We start from the raw sequence: 11,124 nt of genomic DNA, 5'->3' as shown, positions 1-11,124 counted from the left end.
TGAGTCCACTACTTAGGTGAATGGAAGAATGAAGAGTAGGTAGAGAGGAAAATAGAGGATGGAAGAGGCTATAGACAATCTAGAAATAGACTACACCCTGATATATAATTGGTAGGTAATTTGTAATTTAAATAGCCACTTTTGGAAAGTGGCTCATTTGCATTTGGTGCTTTTCCTGGATTTCTCTTTTTAAAAAATATATTTTATTGATTTTTTAACAGAGAGGAAAGGAGATGGATAGAGAGTTAGAAACACTGATGAGAGAAACATCCATCAGCTGCCTTCTGCACACCCCCCCACGCCCTATCCACTGAGCCAAGCCATTTAGGGCGTCCCTTTCTTTAAACAGTGGTAATCAGGTAATTATTAAAGCTCTTTGGGTTAGAAAATGATAGAAAACCCATCTCCAAAAAGGACAAATTACTTTAAAAAGATCAGGGATAGGACAGACTTTAGGCATTGATTTTCCAAGGGCTCAAGTGAACCAGCACTGATAGGCACATTTCAGCCCTTTCATCCCCTGTAGCTCCTCCCGTTGCAGAGACCTTTTACTTCTCAGATTTAGCTTCAGTAAGAAGAAACAAGTCTCCCCTAGAGTCACAGCAGAGCTCTCGTTGCCACTTAATGGCCCTGTGGGTCACATCCTCATTTTTGAACCAGGAGATGTCTGGATGTGAGAGAGCTGGGAATGGCAGATCTCTAAACAAGAAATGGGGCTACTGCTGAAAAATGGGGGAGGGAGGATAATGCTGAGGTGGCAAATAACTACTTATAATGTCTATTAAATTCTGATTTTATTATATAAATGGACACATTTGGCATTATTTGACTGTTTTTTGACCAACAAAAACTTCCATTTCAACCTAATAAATGTGAAGACTTAAAGTGGAGACAGTATAGTGGAAGGGGCATACATAGCTTTTGAGGTATAACTAGAGATTCAGATCCTAGCTCTCTTAAGTATTAGCTCTGTTATATTGAGAAATTTATCCTTATTGTTGAGAAAGTTAAAGGCACCCAATAAATAACACCCTTTTCTCCTGCTTGAATTCTGTCAAGAGAAAAGATGAAGATTGACACATTGGAATAAAAAGATTAGTTTTGTTACTGACAAAAGCTGAAATGAAGGACTTCGTTTTTGTGTGGCAACAGTGAGGCTCTAATATTGAACCCAGATCTAAACAGTTATTCATCCCCAACCCAGGCACTTGGAACAATAGGTTTTTAAATCTCCCCTTAATAACTCAGACCAGAATGCATGAGTCCTGCAGACATCTGGTTCCCAAAAGGAGGCTGAGAGAGAAAGAAGTTACATATGTCAAGTTGCTCTCTGAAAATCTCTAGGTAGGCAGCTCATGTTACCGCAGTGGTAATTGGTGGAGTCCCAGGCCAGAAAATGTTGAGGACATTTCCTCTTTGTGGAAACCAGAGGAGTGATTACATACATGCCCTCAACACACAAGTTTATGAATCTTAATTATTTTATCTCTAAATAAATAATAAGTTTAATGTAGGGTTGGTGTGATGTTCAGATGCCAACAAATTTTGGGTGTAAAAACTCACGAAGATTATCAAATAACCACCCTCTCCAGTTTTTGAAATTGGGTTATTATAATAATTGATGTGTGAGTAGGAAGAAACCCATTTTGCCTAGGAGATGAGTAAAATTGGTAATAATTGGGCAAGGATAAGGGCTTATGAAATGGTAGGAAGCAGCCAACGAAGGAAAATGTCTTACAGAATCCATAACTATCATATGCTTGCAAATTAAACCCAAGGCAGGCAGTGTTTCATCAACCATCCTCATCCAGCTGGTATGAATTCAAAGTTTTTAGCCCAATCTCCAGTCCAGCGGTTTTCACAGTGTGCTTCCTGGACTAATAGTGTCTGTATCACCTGAGAATTTGTTAGAAAAGCAAATTATGGAGCCTGTCCTAGTCCTTCTGAAACTAAAACTCTGGAGGTGTGGGGCCCAGCGATCTGTATTTTGATAAGCTCTCTAGGTGACTTTGATGGATACCATGATTTGCAAATATCCCCATAACAACAGATGAAAATTAATTGCATTTGCCAGTAATATTTTCTAGTTCCTAATGAGATGTATTTAACGGGATATGAGGTTGAATAGGTTAAAATAGAGCTAAGGCTGAATGCCAAATAGGCATGAGCAATAGGACTGTATTTTCATCCTATGGGTTGATGTCTACTTAAAAAACAAAATGTAAAGCAGAATGCAAAAGGAATTGGGTATAGAAGATATTAGAAGGAGAGAGAACCTGAGGGATAATGATTATAATTTGTGTAGAGGGACAGAAGAGGGACAAAGGAAGGGTTAACCAAACTCAGTGACTGAATGAATCTGGAGTGGATTGAATCAAATATGATTTAAAATCTCAACCCTAGGTAATTAGGATAATGGTGGGAGGGACTCGCTAATGTATGAATAAAGTGAATTATTGTTGGGCATGTTAACTTTTAAGTGATTGTTTAAAGAACACAGATGGAGAGAGAAGGTTGAGAGCTCATCTTTAAGTTGTTTAAAGTAAGAGGAGAACTTGAAAGTGTTTTGAAGACAATTAATGCATCCATTCTTTCCTCAAATACTGAATGTCTGCCATGTGCCTGGCACAGTTCTAGGTTCTCAGGATAAAGTAGTAACAGACAAACCCTGCCTTCAGAGCTAAGACTTTAGATGGAAGAAGAAAACAAAACAAAACAAAAAACAACTACAACAATAAATAAACAAGATAATTTCATATAATACTAAGGGCCAACAAAGAAAGTAACAGTAAAGAGTAACTAAGGAATTGAGACTTTCTTTAGATGCTTGGTCAAAGGAAGACTGGAGGTAGTTACATGTGACAAAAATCATGGTGGGAGACAATTTTAGGAAGCCAAAAGATGGTGGTGTCACAGATTGGCCAAGGAGAATTGCAGGAAAGCATATTAGAGGGTTCATTGTGCTTTTTGCCCTTTCAGGGCAAATTTTGGAGAGATCGGTCTGTGTATTGGTAAGAAAATGGACTTAGAGATATCCCAAGCTCATCCATTTCAGGCATTTGTTAGCTGTGCGGAAATTCCTCTTTCTTTGAAGCTCACTCTTCTTAAAAGAGTAATGAGTAATAAAACCTGGTGGGATTAAATTGTGATGATTAAAATAAGAGTGAATTTAAAACAACTAGCAATTGTGCTTTGAATGTATTAATGATAACTGTTAATAACAGTACTACTGAATGAAACACCAGTCACGTGAAATGCAGTTGTATTTAGTCATGTGATACACAGTGTTATTTAGAAGTTATACTTTGATCTTTTAGCATGCCAAGTATTTTAAAGGCATGAGATTACAGCTAAAAATAATTTTGTCCTAATATATAAAAAGCCAGGGGTGGTCACCATTGAAACAACCGGACAGATGACTGAACAGCAGTCTGCGTGGAGCGAACAGGCTGGCGGAGGGGGCAGTGAGGGACGACCAAACTACCGAACAGCAGGCTGCATGGGGCGACCAGGCCAGCCGGGGGGCCAGTGAGAGGCAACCAGGCTGGAGACGGGGGCCAGTTAGGGGCAACCAAGCCGACAGGCAGGTGAGCAATTAGGAGCCAGCGGTCCAGGATTGTGAGAGGGATGTCCCCTGAGGGGTCCCGGATTGGAGAGGGTGAGGAGACTCCCCGCCCCCTCCCCCATGCATGAATTTTATGCACTGGGCCTCTAGTAATTAAATGATAGACTTTTAATTAGCTTACCTAATGACATTTGCTTACATGCACAATATTCTGAGATGGATTTTAGTAACTTGTATTTTCTTCTTACAGATGTGTACATCTCATGATTGATGTGAAGAAACTAGTCATGGGCCAAAGGTCAAGATACTTCTCTGGGAAATGCTGATGCTGCTTTACAAAGTCATACAATGAGTGTTTGGTTTAAGAACGATTTTCATATTTAAAAGATTTCCATCTTGGAAATATATCAAGTGAAAATTAAAATCTTTTGGGAAACATTTTCCTTCTAAAAAATTATACTTGTGATGGGCGACATGGCAAACAACTCTGTTTTATATAGTGGAGTTAAAAACTCTTTGAAGGAAGCTAATCATGATGGAGACTTTGGAATTACGCTCGCAGAACTGCGGGTTCTCATGGATCTCAGGTCTACCGATGCTTTACGAAAAATACAGGAAAGCTATGGAGATGTCTATGGAATTTGCACCAGGTTGAAAACATCTCCCAATGAAGGTGAGTTTTATTGCATTTGATTTTAGTTCTTTGTCTGGAGAGTACTGTTTACTTGGCTCATTAATGAACATGTTTATATTGTCTTGGCTTTTGTAATGCTTATACCATAATTTCAGTGACATTAAAGGTAGGTTAACTGTTAGATTGGTGCATTTAAATAATTTTAAATCAAGAAATAATGTAAATTACTTAATATATTTTTGGTTGACTAGAGGAAATATTTTGTACTGTTGTACAGACTATTGTTGCTTGTGTATGACAGCTAGATTGTCTATCTCCTTGAGCTAATATATGGAACCAGGCTCGGTAAACCCTCAGGGCATTCAGTGGAAATAAGCCCTGCTCACTATTCTCATTTTGCCAGATGACCTAAAGTAGTTGTCACTGCTAATACCTGACCGAGTTTGTTTTTAACCTAAACTTGAATAATTAGTTCAGATGGTATTAAAGCAAATGGAGAGTACATGGTAATTTTTGACAGGGCAGGTGTTTCCTTTGATTAAAAATATTAAACAATCTTGGAAATATGTTTCATTTCTCTATGCTCACAGAAGCCTTTGGTTTCATTAATTTTGACTTATAGTAAGTTTCTTTAGGGAAATCAAAAAAGGAAAAATCATGATTTCCATTACAAGTATAATTTTTTAGGAGGAAAATGTTTCCCAAAAGATTTTAATTTTCACTTGATATATTTCCAAGATGGAAATCTTTTAATCATGAAGACAGTATTATAGTCTTTGAAATGGTTTGAGGAGGATGGTGTTCTATACATTGATCATGTTGAACATAAAATTAATGTCAGGTAGTTTCAAGTTGCAAAAGATGGGGGAGAATACATGAAGATGAATGTTTGGTGGTGACTATATTTTAGTAAGGATGGGAAATTATTAGTGCTTAAACTTAAAGTATATTAGTATATATTTTATTGCAAGCCAATTCTAGAGAAATTATGCAGAAGTCTTTTTCTTAATGTTTTCTTCCTAAAATATCTTATGCCATGCTACTACTTGTGATAAAATTTAAATTAATAGCAAAAAGTTATTTCTAAAATTGTTAAAGATTATTAAAATTATTTTTTTAATGTTTATATAATTTATGTGAATTTCTCATGGTTTCAGTGGTGGGTAGTTACTTTGATTTCTCTGAGGTAGCATAATCTTGAGGAAGACAGTATCAGTATTCACACATATCCTAAAAAGACTTTCTGCATCACTTGGAGTATGTTCTTTTTTCTGCAAGACCAGTTAACTTTCAGATTTTCTGGATCTTATCCTCAAGACAGAACCACTAGAAACATGAACTCTTCTTAGTTATTTCTTCAGTATACTGTAGCATCTTAGGGTAGCTGGGATTCTTGTTGTTCATATAAATTCAGAGTATCAAGAACAGAACCATAGATATTAACAGATAGTAATTTGACAAAATTTGGAATTCATTATGCAAATCTATTTTGAAATGTTAGCTAACTTTAGATCACCTTAGGGATTTGCACATTAATACACTGTTTTTATTCATTAAGTCAACCATATATACTTTAATTACATTTAATCTAAAACCTAATTGTTGGATGTTTCATAATCACCAAATTAATAGGAGGCATTAGCAGTTTTTAAAAGCCCTCAATATATGTTCACAAAAATGATAATCGAAAATCAGTTTCAAATCTGTATTTAACTGCTGTTCCCCCAAGCATGTCTGTATTCCTCTGCTATTAATTAAAATCCCATCTTCTAATAACTAACTACTCTTCCATGATGTGTTCTCAGACATGATTTTCATTAGTTTGCACTTGGGTTTCTTTTGTGCTATTATTTTTTGCAGTGCTTCTTACATCGATTTTGATGTAATTAGTGAAGTTTATTAAGTTAACTGAAAATGTTGCATCTAGTACATTTTTTAAATTTGGGTAGGGGGTGGTTTAGTACCCCTTTGACAACATTTTGGAAGCTGCAAATAATCTCTGGATATTGCCACTTAACCCTCAAAATTTCGTGTGCATTGTTACTGCTTTATGCTCTTAAATAAATGTGTGCAATATTTTTTCTTCTTTCATTCTTAGAAAATTCTTGCTCATCTTCCTAGTATTGGGAATTTAATATTTGTTAAAGTTTGTGTGAACTGTTGTCTTCACTGCTTATATATAGCTTGTCCATTTAAATACTGTTTAGAGAATGTGAAAAAGCCCATTTTATGCATTACATTTGTATTTACATTTATAAGAATTAGAACAGCAGCAATCTTGACAAGAGTATTATTTCCAAAGTAATAGTTTTAGTTTAATTTGGACATATTTCACTCAGAAAGCTAATGAACATTTCATCACTGATCAACTAAGCAAATGGTAATAAATGAATCATCAGGGATAATCTGCTAGAAATTTATCTATCCAAGGAAATGGTCTAGTCTAGACACAGGTACTAGAAAAAAATAAAACAATTTTTCGAAGTACGTGAATTTTGATTAGGTAAAACTAAAGTTTACTTTCCCTTTAGTTTTTTCATTCATTAATTTGTTTCTTGACACATTCTTTCATCAAATCTAGGTTGTTAATTGTCATATATTTTATATATCTCTAAAAAAATTTAGTGTTGGCAGTTTTAATTGTAAGATAATTTAAGAGTATAATTAAATTACATCCTAATTTCAGAGGTATTAATAAATTGTAAGAATATGTGCATCTCAGAATTGCTGGAATATTGTATTTATAAGGTATGTTATGTGGCAGGTACTTTTTTTAGGCTCTGAGCACACATTCATTAATAAAACAAAAATTCCCATCTTATTTTTGCATGGGGGAGACAAAATCACAAGACAACTAAATGAAATGTGCAGTGTGATAGTGATATGTACTTTAGAGAAAAATGAGTGGAGAAGGAAAACCAGATATATTGAAGTTGTCAATATTAGATTGCTAGAAAGTCTGGAAGAGCAACTTAAGACATTTCTTAAAAACCATAACAAAAATGACATATAACACATAACGCTTTTTGTGCCAGATTGGTTGTTAGCACTTACAAATATTAACTCATTTTTTTCAGCCAAAGAACCCACAACACCAAAAGGTTACATGACTTTATCTAAAGTCTCACATTTCATACGACCAGAGCAGGGATTCAAGCTACAGGGAGCATGCTTTTAACTGTTCTGGTGTATTCTCTGTTATAAAAGTTCAGCTCATACACCTTATGAAAGAGTTAAGAATATTGAGAAAGAGGTACCTGTGTTCTTTCCTCTCAACAAGTATCTTCTTTTTCTTATTTTTTAAATATGATTTTATTGATTTCAGAGAGAGGAAAGGAGAGATAGAAACATCAATGATGAGAGAGAATCATTGATCAGCTGCCTCCTTCACGCCCCCTACTAGGGATCAAGCCCACAGCCTGGGCATGTGCCCTAACCAGGAATCGAACGATGACCTCCTGGTTCATGGGTCGATGCTCAACCACTGAGCTACACTGTCTGGGCTCAGCAAGTACTTTCTGGTGGCAGGAATTACATGATGGGAAAAAATAAGTTTCTGTTTATCAGTCAGTCTTTAAAATACAGACGCCCTATTCAGGAAGTTGTATTTGTGTGCTCCGTCATTTGGCATGCTATTTGTTGCTCATTTTCTAGGAGAGTAGTCCTTTAACTTGATTTGATTTGAAGCCTACTGAATGCATCCTGAACAATAGGAAGTGTTTTGAACCAGATGTGATTTTCAAATTAAAAACTTCGCAGTGCTTCTGATTAGCCATCTTTATTCTTAAAAGAATTAGAACTATACATTTCAAGGTTCACAGGAATTGAGACTTGTAACTTCATATTTTTAGTTTTTTCTATGAGAGTAGGCACTTATTTTGTCCTCAGAATCCAAGGGTGTACTTTTATGCCAAAATAACTCGCTAATAACATTCTAAATGCATGAAGTTACCATTACAGTTTTTGTTTTGTCTCTTTATTGTTTTCTGACATTACTTTCTTATTCCTATTCTAAATCATATTTCTTGATCCTTTTAATTTTACACTAGCTTTTGGTATCTTTTCCATTTTAATGTGTTCCTGTTATCCATATTATATTTTATATTGAATGATAGACTAGACTCTCAAATGATAAGATTTCTAGAATGCATATCTCTGGCCCTGGTATCATTTTATCATTCAGTTGTATGGTAGAAAGAAACAGAGGTATGTGGTAGGAAGCAGAGTAGTGTCAACAGCAGTTGTACCTTGCTAACTAATGTTTCCATAATGTTTCAAATAGTGGTTTATCTTTGCACTCATAGAAGTTAGGCTGTTAGTATTGGTGTTTGACCACATCTTCATGTTGTAATACAATAAAACTAACATTCACCCGTGAAAATCTATTGGAACTCTCAAAAAAATCATCCCTTTGCCCAGAATAAGTCATTATTGACCTATTGGCTGCTACAAGAATGCTCTGATGTCTGTACTTGGTTATACAGATTGGCACAGCCTTGCAGGCATTCAGGAAGCATTTGCATGGCTCTGGTATGCCAGCCACAGTGCTTTCATATGTGTATAGAGTTACTAACAAGGGTTTTTATGTTGATGATTCTGCATGACCTTGTCCTAGAAATTTATTGCTGCTGTAATAGAAATAGAGAATTATACATTTAATACCTGCTCTGGTCACTAGTTTTCATTGCTTATGAATCTCTTGAAAATAGTTATAACACTGACTACTCCTCTAACTTTGTAGCATACATATTATTTTATAAAATTGTACCTGAAGAGTCTGAAACAGCATAGTTTTAGGGGTTTTTTAAAGTTTTGTTTTCTAAGTATAATGGACCGATTTCCTTCTCAAAATATTCTGTCCTGGCTTTCATAGCATTATATTCTTAGGGTTTTCTTTCTTCCTATCTGGGCAAGTCTCATCAGCTCCTATGCTTTTCTTTAGACATTGACAGGGACTTGGGTTCTGTTCATCTACACACATTTCTTTTCACCTACACCCTCTCCCTGGGTGATGTCATCCACTCCTAAGACTTCACATGTCATCTGCTGCTGATTCCCACATCTGTAGCCATCATCTAAGTTTTTCACCCGAGCTTTGAGGCTAAAAGCTTGATTCATTTTGGAAATCTTTACTTTCTCAACCTTTCCCTTCTGAAAGCATCCTTCTCTTTTTCCCCTTTCCAGTGAGGCTGTTATCCATCTTGTGAGGTGGCCTCTTGACCTTGACAGGAATCTTTCACCCACTCTTACTTCTGTCAACAAGACTTGAAAATTCTAAGTCCTAAGTCTTCACTCAAGGGTGTCTGCTTCTCTGAATCCCCACTACCCTGTTTGAGGCCACAGTCTTCTCTTGTGGTGACTCAGGTAACAGCATTAACTGGTGTCTTTTCTGTCTCCTTCATGCTGCTTTTCACTTCCCTGCTTACAGCTGGCCGTGATTTCACATTGCCCTTAGAATGAAATTCAAACTTCTCACTTCGGTTAGCAAACCTCTGTGGGATCTACTCCTACTTACCTCTCTAACCTTACCTCTTCTTTCCAACTCTGTCTTCTCTGCTCCTCGGTGTTTGGGCATAGAGAAGTCTTCAATTTTCTTAACTACTGTTGTGCCAAGGTCACTCTTGTTTCTGGGTCTCATACATATTATTACTGTACTAATCTCTTCACCTACAACACATTACCTCATCCTTCCTACAACTGCTTATCTCTAAATTATTCTTAAGATTTCAGGTTAGGTATCTTGGAATTCCCTTACTCACCCCCACCTCCTAAATTTTGGATTCCAGTTCCCTTTGTGTGCTCCTAAAACATCCTCAGCACTTCATCCTAACATTCAACACACTGAGTTGTGATTAACTGGTTGCTCGTCAGTCTGCCCTACAAAACTGAGTTTCTTGAGGGCAGGTGCTCGAGAAAGACGTCCTGTCTGACTCATTTCCCTGTGCTTAGTGCCTATCACAGTGCCTGGCTTGCAGTAGGTCAGCATTTGGAAACAGGTGTGGAAGTTTGACATTAGACCAGTAATTCTGAAATTTTGAGTGGGTCTCCTTGTCTTTTGAAATTGGTGATATGATAGGAGTAATAGTTTGTTTCCCAAGAAGAAGGAACATTAAAAAATATTGTTGCGTGCTCTCTAGGTCTATATTGTCTTCCTGTGGCCCTCACTTAGAGAAGTCAGAGCAGCTGCTGCCACCATCACTGTCACACCACACACAGACACATGCACACATCCAAATAGGACCTAATTTCAAGTACAGAATTTGATAAGACTTATAGTGTGTACTGTGTATTAGCCATGATTTTCAGTTCAGCCTCCCTGCTTACTAAATTCCAGTAGTCTCCCCTCTTCATTGCCTAAATTGAGACATGTTTTTATTAGTCTCAGCAGTTGGGATGCTACATTTTCTTGTAAAACATTACCCTGTTGATACAATTTGCATTTTATTCCATATTATGTCCTTTTCAAATATATAACAATATTCTTAAGCCATTATCTATTTATAGAATACATACAGGCTTTTTGTTTATACTTCCCACATGGTGAATCCAGAACCGAAAAGTGTGTAATTCTGAGGCTGCTTTTGATGTTGTTACTTGTTTGTGAAACGAACTGGGCCATAAGGAGATCAATGCAGTGCCTGCCGTTGGCCTCATTGCCACTAACACCACAACCAACTGAGCCAGCAGGACCAGGCAGAGGATTTCTCACTATGTTTATTCATAAGTGGTCCTAAACGATTTTATATTATATCTACTCTAGTTTTATAACTCAGACCAGGTAGGTCTCATTACCAGTTCCACCAGCTTAGCTAAATCTTTTCCCCACAAAGTTTGCTTTCTCTCTCCTCACAGTAGCAGCCTCTTCCTCCACCTATACTAGACTAACACCCATGCCCTGGATCATGTTCCCTCTTGCTTTTTTAAA

The 11,124-nt window shown here is 36.6% G+C and overlaps 1 protein-coding gene across 4 annotated transcripts in view; it reads left to right on the top strand.

The window, feature by feature from the left end:
* The first annotated feature begins 3,793 nt into the window (after positions 1 to 3,793).
* ATP2B1 (ATPase, Ca++ transporting, plasma membrane 1) overlaps positions 3,794 to 11,124 on the top strand; it is a 63,118-nt gene continuing 55,787 nt past the window's right edge. For 3 of the 4 annotated variants that reach the window (XM_006774746.2, XM_006774745.2, XM_006774748.2), the window contains exon 1: positions 3,795 to 4,238. In XM_006774746.2, the coding sequence (XP_006774809.1) occupies positions 4,031 to 4,238 (208 nt within the window). In that variant the 5' untranslated portion in view covers positions 3,795 to 4,030. Of the gene's footprint in view, positions 4,239 to 11,124 lie in introns of all 4 variants that reach the window. The other variant, XM_006774747.2, reaches the window with a different exon arrangement.

The sequence above is a fragment of the Myotis davidii genome, unplaced genomic scaffold, assembly GCF_000327345.1.
Source record: "Myotis davidii unplaced genomic scaffold, ASM32734v1 scaffold108, whole genome shotgun sequence".
Lineage (NCBI taxonomy): Eukaryota > Metazoa > Chordata > Mammalia > Chiroptera > Vespertilionidae > Myotis > Myotis davidii.
This window is presented reverse-complemented; position numbering and strand designations above follow the sequence as displayed.